Source organism: Schistocerca serialis, chromosome 4, assembly GCF_023864345.2.
Source record: "Schistocerca serialis cubense isolate TAMUIC-IGC-003099 chromosome 4, iqSchSeri2.2, whole genome shotgun sequence".
Lineage (NCBI taxonomy): Eukaryota > Metazoa > Arthropoda > Insecta > Orthoptera > Acrididae > Schistocerca > Schistocerca serialis.
The window spans coordinates 675,566,402-675,589,358 of record NC_064641.1 but is presented as its reverse complement, the minus strand read 5'-3'; the positions used below and the strand labels follow the sequence as shown (position 1 = coordinate 675,589,358).

At 40.2% G+C, this 22,957-nt stretch overlaps 1 protein-coding gene across 3 annotated transcripts in view; it reads left to right on the top strand.

Moving 5' to 3' along the window:
- Positions 1 to 22,957, top strand: part of LOC126473156 (receptor-type tyrosine-protein phosphatase N2) — a 467,189-nt gene that overhangs the window by 261,962 nt on the left and 182,270 nt on the right. For all 3 annotated transcript variants that reach the window (XM_050100018.1, XM_050100017.1, XM_050100019.1), the window contains 2 exons: positions 5,351 to 5,596; positions 13,204 to 13,325. In XM_050100018.1, coding sequence (XP_049955975.1) covers positions 5,351 to 5,596; positions 13,204 to 13,325 — 368 coding nt within the window. The remainder of the gene's footprint in view (positions 1 to 5,350; positions 5,597 to 13,203; positions 13,326 to 22,957) is intronic.

Sequence of the window (22,957 nt, the reverse complement as noted above, 5' to 3'; positions counted from 1 at the left end):
GAAACTGTGTGGACAATATTTTTCTGAAAGTCTGATACGTCGCCAGTCTCGCAGATTCTACAGACCAACTTGAACAGTCATTTGGTTGCCAGATTCCCCAACGACTTTTAGAAATTCTGGTGGAATGTTATCTTTTTGTTCTACCTTATTTGATCTCAAATCTTTCAGAGTTCTTTTAAATCCTAACTCTAATACTGGATCCCTTATGTCATCTCTATTGACTCCAATTATTATTCTTCTAAAATGCCATCTGACAAGTCCTCCTCCTCATAGATGCCTTCATCATACTCTTTCCTTCTACTTGCTCTCTCTTCTGAGTTTAACAGTGGAATTCCTATGGCACTCTTGACATTACCACCCTTGCTTTCAATTTTACTGAAGGTTGTTTTCACTTTTCTATATGCTGAATCATTCCCCTTGACAACCATTTCTTTCTTGATTTCTTCATCTTTTTTTCTGCAGCCAATTCACCTTAGCTGCCCTGCATTTGCTTTTTATTTATACTGTCTTGGATTGCAAAATTTACCCCAGCACTGGAAGACTGTTGTAAATAGAAAATGATAATATCTTATTGATGACTAAAGTCTCTGTTATGCGTATTTTTTGTGTCTATGAAACATGGAAAAACACTATGCACCAACTCATCTGCAGAGTAAACATTTCAACTGTCAAAATTTTATCAGTAAATTGTCAAAGTGCTCACAACGAAGTTCCCAAATTTACTGCCCTTTAGGAAAGTTCTAGAACTCAAATTATCCTTGGGACTGAGCACTGGCTGAAACCTGAACCAGAAAATTGGGAGATATTTTGCGACTCATGGAACATATATCAGAAACACAGACTAAATTCCATAAGAGAGGGAGTGTTCATTGCAGTTGACAAAAATATTTTCTCTGTTAAGGGCAAAGCTGAGTGTGACAGTGAAGTTAAATGGTTGCATATAACAGGCCTATGTGGAACCAAGTTAATTGTTGGATTTTTTACCACCCACCCAATTCCGCTGTGACAGTTCTAGAGTCATTCAAAGGAAGTATATGGTCAGTAGCATGTAAATACCCAGATCATGTTGTACTAGTTGGAGGCGACTGTCACCTACTGAATACAGATTGGGGCATCTATGGATTCATTCCAGGCAGTTACAGACAGTCTTGTGAAGTACTTTCAAACAACTTTTCTGATAACTGTCTTGAGCAGCTAGTTCACTCGCCCACACACAATGGAAATATCTTAGACCTAGTAGCTACAAACAGGCCAGACATTATCAAAAGTATCAGTATAGAGATGGGCATTAGTGATCATGATGTCATAATAGTAACTATGGTTATGAAAGTTAGTAAATCAGACAAGAAGGCTAGAAGAATGTTTCTGCTTGAAAATGCAGCTAAACAGTTGTTAACATCTCACTTAGACAATGAAATGACATCACTTAGTTCCAGTAAGATAATGTAGAGGAATTATGGGAAAAGTGTAAGCAAATTGTAAATTGTGGCCTGGAGAACTCTGTGCCTAGTAAGGGAATTAAGGACAGAAAGACCCACAATAGTTTAACAGTGAAACTTGGAAAATGCTGAGGAAGAAAAAGCTGTTGCCTCAGAGAATGCACATATGATGACAGGCAAAGGTCAGCAGAGACTTTTGTGTCTGTGAAAAGATCTATGCATGAAGCAAACAACAACTACCACTGCCATACCTTAGCAAAAGATCTAGGTGAGAACCTGAGAAAACTCTAGTCCTTCGTAAAACTGATAAGTGAGTTTAAGGCTTCCATCCAGTTACTCGTTCACCAGTCTGGTGTGGCAGTTGAAGATATCAAAACAAGAGCACAAGTTTTGAATTTCACATTTAAGAAATTGTTCATGCATGAGAATTATACAAACATACTGCCATTTGACCACTAAACAGACTCTCTTATGGACAACATAGTAATAAGCAGCTCTTACATAGAGAAATAACTGAAAGATTTGAAAAGAATTACCAGGTCTGGATCGAATCCCAATATGGTTTCACAAAGAGCACTCTACGGCATTGGCCCCTTACTTAGCCTGGATTTATCCTAAATCTCTGGTGCAGTGCAAAGTCACAAACAATTGGAAAAAAGCAGAGATGACTCCTGTTTATAAGAAGGGTAAAAGAATGTATCTGCAAAATTACAGACCAATATCCCTAACATCGGTTTGCTGCAGAGTCCTTGAACATATTCTCATTTCAAATGTAATGAATTTTCTTGAGATCAATGGTGCCACACTGCAAACTGTTAACAGTGGTACGAGCATATGGAATAGGTTCCCAGATATGCAAATGGCTTCAAGACTTCTTAAGTAATAGAACCCAGTATGTTGTCTTTGACAGTGAGTGTTCATCAGAGACAGGGTATTGTCAGGAGTGCCCCAGGGAAGTGCAGTAGGACCACTGTTATTTACTATATACACAAACGATCTGGTGGATATGGTCGGCAGCAGTCTGTGATTCTTTGTTGATGACGCTATGATGTACAGTATGGTGTCAAAGATAAGTAACTGTAGGAGGATGCATGTTTACTTAGATAAAATTTCTAGCTGGCATGATAAACGACAGCTATCTCAGAACGTAGAAAAAATGTAAGTTAATGTGGATGAGTAGGAAAAACAAACCCATAATGTTTGGATACGGTATTAGTAGCATCCTGCGTGACACAGTCATGTTGTATAAATACATGAGTTAATGCTGCAATGTGATATGAAATGGAATGAGCATGTGAGGATTGTGGTAGGAAAGGTGAATGATTTACTTTGATTTATTGGGAGATTTTTGAGAAAGTGTGGTTCATCTGTAAAGACCACACATAGGATGTTAGTGAGGCCTACTCTTGAGAACTGCTTGATGTTTTGGGATCCATACTAGGTCCGATTAAAGGAAGACCTCAAAGCATTTCAAACGCAGGCTGATAGATTTGTTACCGGTAGGTCTGAAAAACATGTTAAGTGGTACAGAGATGCTTTGGGAAATCATATGGGAATCCCTAGAGGGAAAGTGACATTTGTTTAGAAGAACACTACTGAGAAAATTTAGGGAACTGGCATCTGACTGCAGAACAATTGTACTGCCACCAATATAGATTTTGCATAAAGACCATGAAGATAACATATGAAAAATTAAGGCTCATGTGAAGGCATTTAGAAAGTCATTTTGCATAAGTAAAGCAACTGATTAATTAGTGTTACAGGGTGTCCTCCACCATTCCCCATACGGGTGGCTTGCGAAGTATGTATGTAGATGTAGATGCAGGCTCTCACAGCAAGGACCTGCAATGTATTCTGAAACAGAGATCCATATAAGTTGCAGACCTTTAACTGGCAGCGGCAACAACAGTTTATTTTCTGGTGCCTGCCATAGAAGACAGGAGGCAGGCTTAAGTCGTTTAGCAAAGATGCTGTGATTTATGAACTCTCAAATATTTGGCAACAATCCTCTCTTCAGCTTAAAACAACTCAAACTACTACAATTGTGAAACTTCAGAATTCTAAACTGATTGAGATATTTAAACCTGAATTTTTGGACCATAAAAAAATTATAACTTTAAAATGGACTCCTAAAATGTTTTGATAATTTGAAAAGGAACACTATAGCTTGAAGTCATGTAATAACAAGAGCTGCAAACAATTTTAATTAGTTTCATTGTGGCCACACGACTTGTAGCTTATACTATGGAACCAGAGAGCTGGTGCTCTATTAGTGTAAACCAAATCAACACCGGTAAGCAGGACTATTAATGCCTTTCATGAGAGCCAGCACTGAGGGCATAAACAAATGTTCAGACACACTCACAGGGTAGCATCTTCACAATAACACCATGTTCTGCTTGCATATTTCATAACAATTTTCAGCCACTTTCTAGCAATAATGACTCCAATCTTCAAACATGAGCATCGTTCACCATATGGGGTACCATAAGCAAGTTGCATCAACAGGCCATTAGGGAAGGCTGAACTAAATCCACCAGCACCTAGAAGCAACTGCTTTGAAGCCAAGTTAGCAGAACAGTACCAAAGCGTAGGGAAATCACTTATCCAGTGCTCAGATAGCATAACATTGATAAACACTCCATTCCATTGATGCTACATAGTATGAAGTAATACACACCATTATCCGACCTGTGGTCAGCAAGCCACAGTCACTTTAGTATACAGTTATACCAAATTCGGAGTAGAAAAAGGATTTATGTGGAACCTCAATTCTCATAGTTGTAACATCATTAGTAACTTCATTGTTCACAACAAAACTATGCCACCCTATAGCCCAACATTCACAAATTTAGTTAAATAGACATGATGCCTGAACCTGAGTGAGAGTAAACCACACAAAGCACTGACTCATATTACAATTCAGCAATGTAATGACAGCAACAATCTGCACCGGTAACAACAAACGTAAAAGACAAGCAATCTAAAGTAACTCCCATGATTCAATTTTGTTCCTCATGCTATTCATCAACAAAGTCATTGCAAGCCCCAATTGACCAATTTGTTCCATAAATGTAGGCATCCAATAGCCTATCTGACATACAAACTGGAAAGACCTACTGGTCTAAAAAAGCTGTCTCTGGCACTCATTACAAAAAAATCTGTCACTGTCCTGCAGAAGTCATACCACACGATGAAGAGAGACTGCCACACCAGCTAACTGCACCTCACTGGCCTGAAGCACTCACATGACAACCTGGACACTTCCCATGTGAGAGTGATACCATAGAAACAAGTGTCATGTTGCATAGACACTGTGATCCAAATTGCCAAGTGGATGGACACCTGTCACGACACCAAGAATACAAAAACTCTCATATCCAAGTGCAATAATAGTTAGTTAACCAGTCCATGACAGCCACACATTTCTGAGTATTTCTGCTTTCATGCCAATTCCCATTGCATAGTTAAATAGGACTTACAAATTTCTCAAGTCTCTATGTTTTTTAACTATACATTATTATGTAGTTAACTATATATTATTACTCCATCAACATATGTACATTACAATGGTTATTTCTGTACCTGATTATCATTGAGTATAAAAAATAATCACAATTATTTTCTCTGTAACATCACTGGAAAATGTCACCATTTGTTTCCATATGTACTAGGGCAGCTTACATAAATGCTCTTTAGATAATGGTGGAAAGAGACTCACAATGTGTGAAATCACATAGATTAATTTCCCTCTGATTATATGCAACAATGAGTCTTCATGAAGTCCTTTATAACTTTGAACATGAAATTGTCAATATTAACTGTAGTTATACATCATTCTGTGTAATTATATACCACTTATAATAAAAATTTTCACTGTTATAACTGCAATTTTTCTTTTCTGTTTGAAGTTCTAGATGAAGATGGCAATTATCGTACAATAGTTGCAAAGAAAGCAGAAAGAATTCCTGGAATTTTTGAGGCCAACCCAGATGTGGCATCTTGGCGCAACATCTTGGGTGTGGACTTACCGACAGTGGAGGAGAGAGCTGCTCCCAGCAGCTTCTCTCGTCAATATAACACTCCTGAACAATTCCGCCAGGGCTACGAGACCCGCGACCGTGCAGGGTACACAGAAGGTGGACCTGTACTCCAAGGTATTCCTATGAGAGTCTTTCAGTAAGATAATCAAGTAGTACTGTCATCAGCACTAACAATAGGCTGCAGGCCAATAGGTACATCAGACCAGTTTATGTGGTATTAAGCCTCATGCTTTGATAGGGGCTGAGATAATTTAGACCCAAATACTAGTTAACTATTTAAATTGTAAAGATGTTGTGTAATAATGTAGTCCATGAATGTTCAGTACACAAAACATGTGTTTTTATTATTTCTTTCTGCTTGAATGCAATATGCTTGCTGTATCAACTAATGTAGCACAACAATCCACACGCTCTCTCTCAAATGTGCTTACAACACATACATACATAGGAACATGTGCATACACACACACACTCACACACACACACACACACACACACACACACACACACACACACACACACACACACACAAAGAGAGAGAGAGAGAGAGAGAAAGATATAAACAAACACTGCAAATATTCTGAGGATGTATAAGTGATTGTCGCTTGTTTAACACAATAATTAAATTAGAAAATGGCTGTATTCTGTTCTGTACGTACTGAAATATGACTTTCAGTCAAAGTAGTATATGTCTATGTATAGGAATGGATATTCTTTCTTTAAATCAACAACTGTGCAAAGGTTTAATTCACAGATGTGCGAAATGTCTCTGAACTGCATTGGGTATGAAGATTAGTAGAATGTTCAGGCACTGCTTTTATTTATATTGTCATGTTTACACTATGTAATACTATATTTTTATGTGTTAGTTATATTTCAATAATGTGATTTGGAAGGTTTTTGCTGAAACAGTATGTGGTATATTTCTATAAGGATTACTTATACGCACAAGAGTATCTTCCACATGTGTGTTAGAATACTCATATCAAATATATCTATTGGTGATTTTGGCTTGAAGATGTTTTATTATACTTTTCTTAAGATTTTTCTAATATTTCTAATAACTCCCTACTAAAGATTCTGTAGATATTATCTCCTAATTTCATTTTCAACTTTTTATAAACAAAAACAAAAATAATTTAGCAAAACCATATTGGGCATTAAAAGTAAATGGCCACCAACATTCTGAAACAACTGGTCTTAGCATAAATTTGTGCTGTTTGTCAATATATACATTAGGAAAGAGAAATTAAAAGAAGAGATGAAAACAAAGGAAAACACAGAAGAAATGTGCTCACACCACACACATGCACACACACACACACACACACACACACACACACACACACACACACACACACACACACACACACACACACACACAAACTCACCCACACATACACTATATTCAAGAATTTCTCCAAACAATAGAACCACTAGTGATGAGAAAGTACTAAAGACCATTAAATATACCAAGTTTCCCAGTTTTCCTGAAATTACAGAAGAAACTACCTGGAAATCTTACTAACAAAGCCACAGTTGTAAGCAACAAATATTGCTATAGATCGTCATGTAACACAATTCTTCTTTAACTGCCTTTCAAGCAGTCAACATTATGTGATGTATGATTTTTCTTACTTGTTCCAGTGTTAGAAAAATGAGTCTGTGGAATATTTAGTATGACAAATAATTTTTTTAAACAGTTGGTTTCTAGCATTTTCTCTCTTGAGCCTATGTTGTTTGATATCAGAAATTCTGTTAAAACAAGTCATCTACACTGGGTGCTGATGTGAATCTATTATCATCTTCATTCTATGCTGTCATTTCCAGTGATCATCAACTAAATGATTAACTCTACAATTCCTGGTGTTGTGTGTGGCCTACTTTCTCTCTTATTATTTGTAGATACTTTCAGACTATGCACTTTGTGAGCTTGAATATCCCTTTGCCACATTGACTATCTACTATCTATTTTTAAATTTATATCCTTTTAATATCAACAGTCCTTTGCAAGCAAAAATGAAATATATCATGATACGAGTACAGCTCTTGCATTTTTTCCTGCCTACATTCAAAACACTCGTATGCCTCTTTACACAGGTTCCAAAATAAGTATCAGATGTAATATAAGAACTTCCAAAATAACATCTACATAACCAATGACTAATGCACTGCATGTTACATTGTTTTCAGTTCAGTGTAAAAGGGTACTGGGAATGAACCACAACTGTGGCTATATGCTCACTAATGCAGATTGTCTTAATTTCTATTGATGGATTTTTTTCAAGTGAGAGGCACATTTTACTAAAATATGTGCATTTCAGGTCTTCAACAAAAATAGTAACACAAAAAATGTTCACTATTCCACAAGAAACACACCATACATGTACAGAGTAATCAGGGTAATTCACACTATAAGCTAACAACTCTAAAAGATTTGTTATAATTAAGAAAGTACTTTTGATTGAACAATTAAATCTGAGGTATAAGGACTACCAATTACACTATAAAAGTGCATGGTCATAGAGAGTAGATCCATTGCTTTCCCTTTTTACTACAACAACTGACACATTTCCTACAGTATGACCAAGGATGAGAGAAAGGCAAACCCTCTTCCTAAGTAAAAGGAAGACTGATTAAGCATTGGGTTCCATATGATGGTTCAAGTTTCAGCTGAAATTTAGTGTCAATACAGAATGAAAAGAAACTGAAGGGGAAAACTGCATTAAGTGGACATATTCGTAATATAGGAGAAATTTTTGGAAATGCACAGGGAGAATGAAATGTTCCAAGAAATAAATTCTCATGGTTTTCATAATGTAAAATACACTGATTCTTGAGAACAGAGCTCAGTGCAATAAAGCTACAAGATGCTAAAAATGATGCAATAATCCTTTTCTTAAGTTCGTATGCTATGAATAAAAGTATTTTGGGTTCAGTGCAGTGGGCTTCTTGCTAGTGCCACAAGCAAGTAGGGTATGGTTTATATAGATGGCACATGTTGACACATATCAACTTACATATAGTTAATAGGAGTCCACAGTGTTCTACATACTGACTTAGATGTAAACTCTGCAGTCTTTAATAACAAAAAGTTTTCTCTTTTATCCTTACATCACTATGAATAGTTTCCTATTGCTTATTTTCTTTGAAAAATGTGTGTTTTGTCACCTGCACATCAGAGAAGTTCCCCCAGAAGTGGCAGTTTCTCATTCTGTATGCTCCTTTTTTCCATTTTGCAGTCCTATTTTTGCCCATCAAATGTGCCTGCTTTCTGGGTATATTGTTTCTGTTTCTGGCTCTTGCAACTTTTAATCACAATATTTTGCTTTCTATGAATGATATAGCTTTTGTTTGCAGTGTAACCATCTCCCTACAACAGTGAATGTACTCTCTCTTCGCACTATGTTTTTGACTTCACATCTTTTCAATGCATTGCATAATATTGCTCTTCTTCTTCAACTCTGCTATGTATACAATTCTGCCTCCATCATGCATGGACTTGGTCTGTTGTGCATTTGCCTTCTGTATACTGTTATTACTTTCATAATACTGTGCAAAACATAAAATCAGGTATAATACCCCATTTAACTAAAAAATATTTGTACAATTATAGGTTTGTTCGACACACGCCATTTATACATATCAAAGTTCACACAGATGCTGTACCTGGAATTAGTTTTGGTGACAAAACTTACATTTCTACAGTTACAATACATATTTCTTATTAAAAAGACAATATAAGAAAATAAGCTTATAAGTTGGAACAAAAAGCAACTGTAATAACAAATGATGACACCATTAGTACATGGCAATTTTAAATGTTTCACAATTATAATTTGTTAAATGTACTGATGGTATCAAAAACCAGTGCAAAATTCTACCTTTCTGTTCTTGTTTAGCTTCCAGTAACTCACAACTAAAATTTTTTATTATCATTTGCAAAAAAATTAATGACATAAAATTTTCCAGAATGAGGAAACTAAATTTACCAGTAAATTAGTTCATGCTATGACTGAGTTCAAACAATTATAAATTAACTATTAAACACTCTTTCAGTTTTTGGAATGGAAAACTACTTTCTCAAATGATCTGCTTACTCATAGAAACAATGTTCAGTTTTTGACAGTTATTCACGGCATTTAATGTCAAGTAGGAACCAAGTAAATGTTTTTGTTAATAAAATATTTTTGTAGCTTCATTCATGCAATAATCATCACATCTTTACACATCTTTTTAATTATATTGTAGTTCCTTACCTTCCTTCAGAATGTACATGTTTACATTGAAGTCCTTTTGAATAATGAAACAGTGTGTGCAGTATTTTCTTCTTATTTTACAGTGAATACAACTTAGAAATCACAATGAATCAAATACTTCATGAGATAATTCATGTTCACTTCATACACCTACAAAATAACACTGAAAAGTGACAAATACTACTAAACTAACATAATGTGATTATGCACGATCTACTCAACTGTAGACATTCATTTACTTGGGAAATACTGCATGGTAGATTCTGAACACCATGATACATGTCAAAATTTTATCTACAACACTGCAAAATAAGATTCTATAAAGTTTCTTAAGACACAAGACTAAAATCACATACTTGAGTGACAGTATATCTTCTTTCACCTGTTCTGATCATCTTGTTACCATAAATCGATTTTCCTTACTCTCATGAAATTCTGTATCACATTTTTTTAAACTGTCAAAGAAAAGACAGATCTTGAGCTTCAGTCACTACTAGTAGTGGTACAAGGAAGCTATGTAACATCTTATAACATGAAAGGAATTAAATTTGAAGAGAAGTATAATACAACATCATAGAGTCCACATTTTGAAAGCAAAACTTTCAAATACCTGTTGTACTTTTGAAAAACAACTTCCCACTGTATTACTTTCTTAATTTGTGTGTAAATATGATTTCATGTAAATATAATTTTAAATCATTTATTAGAAAGACACTTTGTTACTAAAACAAATGGTGTAGAGTTGTAATTAAAGACATTGTGTCATAATGAGCAGCTTATGATAGGAAATGATTACTCTGAAATGTAACAATTTCAACATATCATTGTGGATATATACTACCAGCTCTGTTAGTCTGACTGTTATGGACATGAAATTTGCAGCTAGTTTTAAAGTTAGGCCTCACCAATAGATTTGTAATATCAACTGCAGTAACAGAAACTGTGTAAAACTATAAAATAAGAGATATACACATTTATTACAAAGAAGAATGACTGTAGAACAGAGCATTTCAGCAATGCTTCCATATGGTTAACACAAATACTGATTTGAGTTACTCTTTTCATGTAGACGTCTCAATTTTATAATTATTATGAATCAGATTGGAATTGTTTCTAATCATCTCTGTATGTTACACCTGTTCTGAAACAATAAACTAATTTATCTCTTATTGAACTCTTTCTGTAAATTCATTTATGCCCTTCCATTAATTTGAGCTACTAAAACATTTTCAGCATCTTCTAACACTCAAATTCTACAGCAAATATAGCTCCAAACACTCATTTGAAAATCACAATTGCACTGAATCGTGGCACAAACTTGCAGACAGAATTAATAAGTTTCCTTTCCTTCTTTTATGTTCTCCTTTTCTAGTATGTGAAGGTAATGGGAGGAACAGAAGCTGCAAAGTGGACTTGTTAAGTAAGATTCTTATTCTTTATGAAATGTGATGTGCCTATAATTAGATGCATTTAATTTAATGAAGCATTAAACCTAATTATGCCTTGGCAGCGGTTGGTATCAAAGTTCTGCCAGTAAAATACTATGACTGCACTGGTGAGTGAAATTGCCTAGATCAAAACAAAAGCAGTTAATTATGCAGACAATGACAAAAAGAGCCTGTAAATGAAACCTAGATACTTTGTCAAAAGACAATCAATGATGTTTTATAGTAATTAACTCATCTGGGGTCACAGAACTGTCATATTCTGACAAGCTGTAAAATCCTTATTTCCTTTACATCGCTGCTACTACAGTCTCAAACTGCCACATTAGCTACAGTTTTTATGAACAATCAAGTGTAGTAATGCAACAGGACATGCACTTCTCTACAAAATTAAATTGTAGCAAAATTATTATCATTATCCATCAGAAAATAGCTTGTTCTACTTTTGTAATCCACTTTTCATATTTTTATTTTGAATTAGGTTGAAGGCATGAAACAGACTATACAACCACGTCACATTCTGCCACATTGCTTCAAGTTCATGCTTTCATCATATTTTCTGGATCTCATCATGAAGGAGAATACTCATGCCTGTGGAAGGCACACACTGAGAAGGGACTCTTACAAGCTGCATTAATAATTGACTATTATTAAACTGATATAAGCTATTTGTACTTTACACAGGCTAAATTAAACAGTAGATTGACTGGATAGCTTCTGTTTACAAAACTGTTGCTGCTGCTACATCAGTTACAACAATTCACAGAAAGCCGGTAAAAAATGCACCATTTAAAGAAAGCTTTGTCTTTTAAAAACACAAAAACAAAAGATTTTTTATGGTCCATATAAGTCTCTTTATAAGACAATCTATTGGCTTCGAACCATTGTAGGTCTCTTCAGGTATCATGTGGACTGTGTTTGGTATGGCTATGTTTGGGTCCTTGATTGTTATGCTTGAGTCATCAACAAACTTCACAGTTTTTAAACAGTGCCCAGTAAAATAATGTTTTATAATGACATTCAGGACACTTCTTGTTTCCATACACAACTGTATGTTCTGAACCTGTTTCCGCTCTTTACTACGGCTGTAAGACATTACTATCTATGCTTCAGCTACTGGTTTCTCATAAGAAATTACAGTAGTGCTATTACATACATGTCACTTGTATATACACAAATGCAGTGATCTTTTTTTATATATACTACAGTTCTCTTTTTTATTAATTTCAGTTTGAGAACTGTAACATCTGATTTAGCTGTATATTTCAAGCATATAGTAACACAAGGAACATGGTGAAAATACAAAACAATTTTAAGCAGAAAAATTATGCTTTACAACATTTACACTGTACTCTCATACTGGTTTGAAAACACATAAAAATTATTTATATGTTTATTTTCCACCTTTCTTATGCTTAAAACACACAAAAAACCGTCAGGTACTGAGAGAAGAAGTATTGCCAACACAGGATGTAGCAATTCTCGCATTTGGCAAAAATAAGTTGATGAAAGGAAAAAAAAAAAAAAACATTTTCTTTATTGATACATAATACTTCATCTACAGACCACATTTAAATTAACTGAAATGACACAAACAATAATTCATGAATACTAACAATAATGACACTTACCTACAAACTCTTCAGAACATTTATACTTCCCTTTCAATCCAGTTAGTAACACCTGTGCTCATACTTCATGTAAAAGAACCATATTTCTCTCTTTTACATAATTTTTATCTCTTCTCAGTCAGCAATGTTTGCTTACATAATCCAATACAATCATCAAGAGGAACACTCATGTTATTTCATTTGAAACAGCCTCTCATTCTAAATGATAACAATACTGTACTGGCACATGCATCATTGATATCTGGTTTGCCTGGGTCTAGCTAAATTATGACAAACTTCCCCTTTCACTGAAAACTGAACAAATAGTGTTAACTGAAAGAATTCACATACACTATAAAAAAAGAGTGCTTACCAGGCAATCTGAGAACATCATAATGCTATTGCAGGAGAAGCTGTAGATGTCGATCAACAACTCGATGATCTTCTGGATGAATTAGATGCTGGCTTCAAACGCCGTGAACGACTTGATGTTAAAAAACCTGGACCTGCTTTTACTGTTCACAGACAGGTAAGACATTCTTAAGCAGACATAGTAACGCTACTTACTTCACACTCATTGCATGACAAATGAAGCAGAGGAGGCGTGAATGATATGTAAAAGTAAATAAACACATAAGAAATTTATTCCCTCTTCAAAATTAAAGTTTCACTTTCAATCTCCCAGAGTCAAGTGCCAAAAGTAATAAATCTAATTCTTAGCTACATCAGTTACGTAAAACATGAGGGCAGAGTTTGATTGCCTCATGACATGTTGATTTCTTACTGTGGGAATACAACATTTAAACAATGCCATTGTAGTTTGGTTATTTTTTGTGACTTTAGGCTTTACACTCTGTTTGTATAGGAATGATATCTTCTATCACAACTTCCTGTTGAAACATGGCATGGTATACAAAAGAAAAATAAAGCTCATTTTTGTACAATACACCCTGGAAGTTCTTCATTGCATTCATTTCTCTGTTACATACATGGTGTTACAATGTTACAGAAACAATGGGGCTGCCGTGCTCAAACATTCTCACACTATAAACAAACCTGGGGAATGGCCATGGTCACAGACGTGGGCCATCTTATGCCAAGCCATTCATGGCTCATGTAGAGAAAACCCTTGTAGCATCCCAGAATCCTAAATATCTCAACTGGTTCAGACCGACTAAGAGTGTCTGCATGATCTGGACAAAGGGTTAGGACACCCATACAGATTCCTCTGCAGCTTCAACACTTTCTCCCCTATTTGCTTCACCTTGTCCTCCTCAGCTCAACAAATTACATGTTTTGATGTTGACTTCTACCACATTGATGGCTCCATCAATATCTCCATCTACATCAAACTTACCAACTACCAACAACACCTCCATTTTAACAGCTGCCACCCTTTCAACACCAGGAAGTCCCTTCTATACTGCCTATACACTTAGAGTGATTGCATCTACAGTGACCGGCAGTTCTCCTGACATTACCAAAGGTCTTGCTGAGGTCTTTGTTTACAGAATTTACCATTCCTGCTTTGTCTATCTCATGTGTGTTGTCTCCACAGTTGCCTATCATTCCTCAAATACTCACTGACCAGTTACAAAGGAGCATCCCCTCCTCTGATGACTCAGTACCATTCAGGACAGGAGCAACAGAATCATGTTCTCTGCCAGACTACCTCTTTTCATGCCCTGAAATTAGAAAGACATTTCCCATTTCTCTCACAGTGATATTCTCCTGCCACCCAGGCATCACTGTGTCACATTCTACACTGACCTAACAAAAGTAATTGTATACCTCATACTATCAGGTCAGACCTCCTTTTCAACAGCACAGTAGAGCAACTCAACATGGCATGGACTCAACAAGTCGTTAGAGGTTGAATATTGAGCCATGCTGCCTCTACAGTCATCCACAACAGCAAATGTGTTGCCAGTGCAGGATTTTGTGCATGAACTCACCTCTCGATTATGTCCCATAAATGTTCAAGGGTGGCCAAATCATTCACTCAAATTGTCCATAATGTTCTTCCAACCAGTCACAAACAGTTGTGGCCCAGTGACATGGCATATTGTCCTCCATAAAAATTCAATCACTGTTTCAGAACAATAAATCCATGAATGGCTGCAAATGGTCTCCATGTAGCCGAACATAGCCATTTCCAGTCAATGAACAGTTCAGCTAGACCAGAGGATCTAGTCCATTTCAAAATACAGCCCACATCATTATGGAGCCACCACCAGCTTGCACAGTGACTTGTTCACAACCTGGGTCCATGGTTTTGGGGGTCTGCACCACACTCAAACCCTACCATAAGCTCTTACTAATTGAAATTGGGACCATGGTTTCCTAGTATCTAGGGTCCAAACTGTTGTGACTTGGCAAGACAGCCAAGCCACTACGAGGTGAAAGCTGAAAGGCACGCTTTTAAGCTCACGCAGGCTGGCGTGAGGTCTGGAACTGGACAAGGTAATTAATATAGCCAATAACGTACGTAGCTGCTGGAATACTTAACTTTAATCCACAATTGGTGAACATCGGTCTGACGGTACATGCATCACAAGATAAATAGCAATTGATAATGGCGCCTTGCTAGGTCGTAGCAAATGACGTAGCTGAAGGCTATGCTAACTATCGTCTCGGCAAATGAGAGCGAAATTTGTCAGCGAACCATCGCTAGCAAAGTTGGCTGTACAACTGGGGCGAGTGCTAGGAAGTCTCTCTAGACCTGCCATGTGGCGGTGCTCGGTCTGCAATCACTGATAGTGGCGACACGCGGGTCCGACGTATACTACCGGACCGCGGCCGATTTAAAGGCTACCACCTAGCAAGTGTGGTGTCTGGCGGTGACACCACATTCCTCCCACGCAAATCGGCGTACGGTTGTGTTACAAGGCTTCCGCCCGCCGTGGGGAGGACCCCATGTTGACGTATGCGACGAGGTGGGGAGCCTAACAACAGGCGAGGCTGTGCCACCCGCACCCTGCCATTCGGTCCGAGGGGAGCTAGGAAACGCCTGAAAACCTAGTCCAGGGTGCATGCCAACATGCAGTGTATGCACTCGTAGAGAGACAGGAGGGGCCGAAGGGTCGACCTCCATCGGGTCGGGGCACCCAACGGGCGAAGACGTCCCATGGTCCGGAGCGGGCAAGAAGTCCATGGCGGAGGACAACGGGTCACGGGAAGCGATTGGCGGTGCGTGACCCTTGGAGGCGCCCGGCGGTTGCAGTAACGCGTCCATTGCGGGCGTCGCCGGCGGGAGAACAGGCGGCAGCGCGTCGCCATGGGGCAAAATGGAAGGCAGCGTCGGTACCACCTGGCGCTGAGGCGAGCCAGTAGATGGGTCCCCAGGGCACTGACTGGATGGCACCGTCGCTGAAAGCAGACGGGGAGCGGAAGAATCCGTGCGACGACAGAGGCGCAGCTGATTGAGATGCCGGCGCACCTCACCAGAGGCCCCCAAAACCAAATACATAGCGCGGCCGAGGCAGCGAAGAATGCGCCCTGCGAGCCAACGCCGTGAACCTCGATAGTTGCGATAGTATACAACGTCGCCTGGGGCAAAAGCAGGTGTCTGCCGCTGCACAGGAACCTGATGCGGCGGATGTAGCAAAGACATCGATGAGGGTGACCGTGAAGCAACTCAGCCGGCGAGCGACCATCTCGGGGCTGAGAGCGATACGAGGACAAAAAGATCAATAACGCGTCCTCCCGAGAATGCGACCCTTTCAACTTCAACATCTGTGACTTGAAAGTCGTGACCAAACGTTCAGCGGCACCGTTTGACTGTGGCGAAAACGGCGCGGACGTCAGATGTTTAATACCATTGGCCCTGCAGAATGACTGAAATTTTGCAGACAGGAATTGTGGGCCATTGTCGGAAACAATAGTCTGTGGAAGACCTTCAATGCAAAAGATAGCGGATAACGCTTGGATGGTGGCAGAAGACGTCATGGAAGACATCCGGACAACAAAAGGAAAATTACTGAAGGAATCGACAACAACCAACCATCGAGCATTCCAGAATGGACCAGCAAAATCGATGTGTAAGCATTGCCAAGGGGAAGTGGCTTTTGGCCATGCAAAGAATTTCCGCAGTAGTGCGGATTGTTGTTCGGCACACGCCATGCAAGAAGAGCACATTTGTGTAATCGCAGCATCGATTCCGAACCAAGTACAGTGCTGATGAGCAAGTTGTTTCGTTCGCACTATACCCCAATGTCCGTGGTGGAGAAGCCGTAAGACAGAGGACTGTAACGAACGTGGGACCACGACCCTGGACTGATCATTATCGGAACGCAACAACAAAACACCACGTCATACAAAAAGTCTCTCCTTGTAAGCAAAAAATCGGCGAACCAACGGATCCTCGATCCGTGACTTTGACAAGGGCAATTGCGTAGCAACAAAACACAGAACGGTAGCAAGGACAGGGTCTGCAGCTGTGGCTGTAGCTACACGATGAAAATCAATCGGAAACGATTCGACCACATCATCGGTTTCCGAATCAATGAACATGCAAGCAAGTTCGGAGGAATCGAATGCTCTACCCTCAGCAACAGGCAAATGGAACAACGCATCGGCGTTTCCGTGCTTAACAGTGGACCGATACAAGATATCGTAGCGGTACTGCGAGAGGAAAATTGACCAGTGAATGAATTTCTGCGCTGTACGTGGAGGTACAGGCTTGGTCAGATGGAAAAGCGATGTCAAAGGTTTGTGGTCTGTGATGATGGTAAAGTGACGACCATACAAGAAATCATGAAACTTAGTAACACCAAATACGAGAGCCAATGCTTCTTTCTCGATCTGTGAATAATTTCTTTGCGCAGACGAGAGTAATTTGGACGCAAAGGCAATAGGGCGATCACGCAATCCATCCTTGTGCGCAAGCACAGCACTGATCCCGAAATCCAATGCATCCACCATCAACAAAAGGGGCTTCCAGGAAACGAATGGCGTAAGGCAAGTATTGGAAAGCAACGCCGATTTCAACTGGCGAAAGGCATGTTCGCATTCCGTCATCCAGACGAACGGAACACCTTTACGGCGTAAGTGATGAAGCGGAGCTGAAATGGAAGAGGCGTGGCGCACATATTTATGGTAATAATTTATTTTTCCCAGCACACTCTGTAGCTGATTCAAATTCTGCGGCGAAGGCAAGTCTTGTATGGCACGGAGGTGCTCTGGACTGGGATGTATGCCTTGGGCATTGAGTACATGTCCCAGATGGGGTAAGTCACGAGCAAAAAACACACATTTGACCTTCCGCAAGCGAAGACCATTTTGTCGCAAGACCTGAAATAATGTTCTGAGATTGGCTAAATGTTCTTCTTCCGTCTTTCCAGAGATCACAATATCGTCCAGATAGTTTGCTGCAGTAGGGACCAACGCACAAACAATTTGTAGATATTGCTGAAACAATGCAGGGGGGGATGCACACCCGAATGGCAGTCGTTTGAATCGATACAAACCAAGATGCGTGTTAACCACCAAGACGCGCTGGGATGCTTCGTCCACCGGTATTTGCAAGTACGCATCTGCGAGGTCCAACTTCGAAAAATATTTACCCGGGCACAGTTTGTCAAAAAGACCTTCCGGGCGGGGTAAAGGAAAAGTTGCAATCACTACTTGTGGATTCACTGTTGCCTTGAAGTCCACGCAAAGTCTCAATTTTCCGGAAGGTTTTTGCAAAATTACTAAGGGTGATGCCCAGAGAGAAGCCTGCACACGTTCAATCACACCTTGTGATTCCAAATCGTTTAACGTTCTTGTGACCTCATCACGCAATGCGTGGGGAACATTGCGCACTCTGAAAAATTTCGGTTGCACGTTGACTTTCAATTCCAAATGTGCTTTATAGTTCTTAGCGCAACCAAGGCCTGGTGCAAAAATGTCTGCAAACTCTTCACATAGACGAGAAACACTGTCTGAAGGCACAGTCTGGTTCACTGATAGGACCTGATTGACTATAGACAAGTTAAACAACTGAAATAAATCGAAACCAAACAAGTTCACTGCAGAAGAAGATCGAAGGACGTAAAATGACACAAGTTTTGTTTGTCCCTTGTATGTTGCAAGAGGGCTGCACTGTCCTATCACAGGGATATGCTGACCGGAATAGCTACTGAGCTTAACATTTGCGGCACGCAACGGAGGTGTGCCCAGCTGTTTGTACGTGTCTTGATTGATCAGTGAAACTGCAGCACCAGTATCGAGCTGGAACGGCATGACTTTGCCATTAATGTCCAAGTCTACAAAAAGTTTATTGTCCTGCTGACGACTGTCTCGTGCAACGTGAACTGACACTGGTACAGAATCACTTGCGACTTGACGGGATTTCCGTCAATGTCGACGCACACTATTTGTCGGACGACCACAGTCACTGTTAGAGAGTGTGGCACTGGGCGGAGTGGAATGAACTACATGAATTTCCGTGGGCAAAGGTTCATGAGCCTGAGTATTCTGGGTTCGACTCCGATTCCGGCGCGAAGCAAAGAGCCTGGAATGGTTGTGAGTGTCCGATCGGAGCTTTTTCCGGCAACACTTTCAACATGTCCTTTTTTATTACAGAAAAAGCAAATAGCCTGGCGTGACGGGCAATTCTCACGCGAATGCCTAGTAGCACACCGCGGGCATGATTTTAGCACTGCATTTGCTTGCTTGCACGGCACACTTGGCGGAGAGCTTGGCGGCAGCTGCGCAGACGGGCGCGAGAGCTGTTTACTGTTCCGTGCAACGCGCCCGGCGCGCCGGTTAACCTGACACATGGGTGGCGAAGTTTCAAATGATTCCTGAGCAAAGTCAAGTGTGTCCTGCCGATCCAATATGTCTATCACTTGTTGAAGGGAGGAATTGACTAGTTTCAAAATCTGTTCTCGTATATGAACATCAGAAACGTTCTGTGCAATTGCATCACGTACCATAGTATCTGAATAAGGGAGTCCACATTGACACTCAAAAGCACAATCCCTAGTAAGGCCTTGCAAAGTTGCAACCCACTCCCGATTAGTTTGACAGGCTGTACGTTTTGTACGAAAGAAGGTATACCTTTTCGCAACTACATTGACTGATTCTTTGAAATACGCATCTAATGCAGACAAAATTTCGTCGTAGGACAGAGTTGCTACGTCGCGTCGGGGAAATAATTTCACTATCACACGGTACATCTGGACGCCTACGGCGGAAAGGAGAAAAGGCTGCCGCTCATTACCTTGAATTCTGTAGGCGGCGAGATGGAATCCAAATTGGCGTGACCACTCCATCCAGCTTTCCAGTGCAGCATCAAAAGGACGAAAAGGTGGTGCAACTACGTGTTGTGGCTGCGGGAGCAGTGGAGCGGCGGCCGCCGCATCGTTTTGCATTGCACGTTGACCCTGGACGAGCTGTCCAAGGGCATCCAGTAGGGCCTGCGTCTGCTGATTCTGTAAGCGATAAAATTCGGACAGTACATCTGGAGATTGTGGCGAAGCCATGACACAAGTAAATTAGGCTGTATCAATAAGCAAAATCCTCGTCGTCATTTGTTGTGACTTGGCAAGACAGCCAAGCCACTACGAGGTGAAAGCCGAAAGGCACGCGTTTAAGCTCACGCAGGCTGGCGTGAGGTCTGGAACTGGACAAGGTAATTAATATAGCCAATAACGTACGTAGCTGCTGGAATACTTAACTTTAATCCACAATTGGTGAACATCGGTCTGACGGTACATGCATCACAAGATAAATAGCAATTGATAATGGCGCCTTGCTGGGTCGTAGCAAATGACGTAGCTGAAGGCTATGCTAACTATCGTCTCGGCAAATGAGAGCGTAATTTGTCAGTGAATCATCGCTAGCAAAGTCGGCTGTACAACTGGGGCGAGTGCTAGGAAGTCTCTCTAGACCTGCCGTGTGGCGGCGCTCGGTCTGCAATCATTGATAGTGGCGACACGCGGGTCCGACGTATACTACCAGACCGCGGCCGATTTTAAGGCTACCACCTAGCAAGTGTGGTGTCTGGCAGTGACACCACACAAACAATATGGTCAAGAGCCCAGGAGATGTTCTGCAGGAGATATCATTCTGTTAGCAATGCCACTCATGTTGGTCATCTGATGCCATAGCCCATTAATGAAAAATTTTGCTGCATTACCCTAACAGATACATTCGTTGTACAACCCACATTGCTTTCTGCTCCTATTTCACACTGTGTTGCTTGACTGTTAGCACTGACAGCACTAAGCAAATGCCATGTTCTCAGTCATTAAGCGAAGGCTGCATGTGGTGAGAGGTAATGGCTGAAATTTGGTACTCTCAGCACACTCTTGAAACTGTGGATCTCAGAGTAAAGAATTCTCTAATTATTTCCAAAATGAAATGTCCCTTGCATCTAGCTCCAACTACCATTCTACATTCAAAGTCTGTGTTAATTCCCATAGTGTGGCAATAATCATGTCAGAAACCTTTTCACAAGAATCACCTGAGTACAAATGATAGCTCCACCATTGCACCTTCTATACACAATACTGCTGCCATCTGCATAAATGCATATTGCTATCCATGACTTTTTCACCTCTTTGTAAGTGGCTGTAAACGCTAACAAGTTGTCTGTCTGCATGAATGGCCTTCACCAAACTGTGAAGACGATACAGTTGGACTATTCAGCTGCCAAGTATGCCACACAATGTGATGTGCTTAATTTCAATGGCTGCTTCATGCCCCATGCCATCTGGATCTGTACCTTCAATAACAGCTTTTCTGAAACATATCCTTTGTTCCCATAGCCTGCCTGGCCTCAGTCTTCATTTGTCCCTTGTCCTCCAACTGTCTCAATCCCCTTCCCTGTTCCTACTCCAGCCTCAAACAGCCTTTATCAATCTGGCTCACATCTTCTGTTCGAGCTTTACCTCTCCCAGTGCTGCACCTAGCAGCCCATCATCCTGCCCTTGTACGCTACCACAGACACCTTCTACTTTTAAATGTTCTTGTTCTTCTGATGCAGGACTTCGACTAATAGCAGAATATATATCCAACACTCTACTTTTAAATGTGCCTGTCTGGTGTCAAACACCTCCTCTTCCTGATACCTCATGCGTTTATGTGGTGACACAATCACCTGTCAAGAAGCAGGCATTGTACACTTATACAATCACACTCAAAGTCCTTACTATTGTTATTCTACGAGGTGCATTCAAGTTCTAAGGCCTCCAATTTTTTTTCTCCGGACTGGAAAGAGATAGAAACATGCGCATTGTTTTAAAATGAGGCCGCGTTCATTGTCAATATGCCCCAGAGATGGCAGCACCGTATGGCAGATGGAATTTTACCGCCAGCGGCGAGAATGAGAACTGTTTTAAACACTTAAAATGGCGACGTTTTCCTTACTTGAACAGCATGCAATCATTCGTTTTCTGAATTTGCGTGGTGTGAAACCAATTGAAATTCATCGACAGTTGAAGGAGACATGTGGTGATGGAGTTATGGATGTGTCGAATGTGCGTTCGTGGGTGCGACTGTTTAATGAAGGCAGAACATCGTGTGACAACAAACCGAAACAACCTCGGGCTCGCACAAGCCGGTCTGACGACATGATCGAGAAAGTGGAGAGAATTGTTTTGGGGGATCGCCGAATGACTGTTGAACAGATCGCCTCCAGAGTTGGCATTTCTGTGGGTTCTGTGCACACAATCCTGCGTGACGACCTGAAAATGCGAAAAGTGTCATCCAGGTGGGTGCCACGAATGCTGACGGACGACCACATGGCTGCCCGTGTGGCATGTTGCCAAGTAATGTTGACGCGCAATGACAGCATGAATGAGACTTTCTTTTCGTCGGTTGTGACAATGGATGAAACGTGGATGCCATTTTTCAATCCAGAAACAAAGTGCCGGTCAGCTCAATGGAAGCACACAGATTCACCGCCACCAAAAAAATTTCGGGTAACCGCCAGTGCTGAAAAAATGATGGTGTCCATGTTCTGGGACAGGGAGGGCGTAATCCTTACCCATTGCGTTCCAAAGGGCACTACGGTAACAGGTGCATCCTACGAAAATGTTTTGAAGAACAAATTCCTTCCTGCACTGCAACAAAAACGTCCGGGTAGGGCTGCGCGTGTGCTGTTTCACCAAGACAACGCACCCGCACATCGAGCTAACGTTACGCAACAGTTTCTTCGTGATAACAACTTTG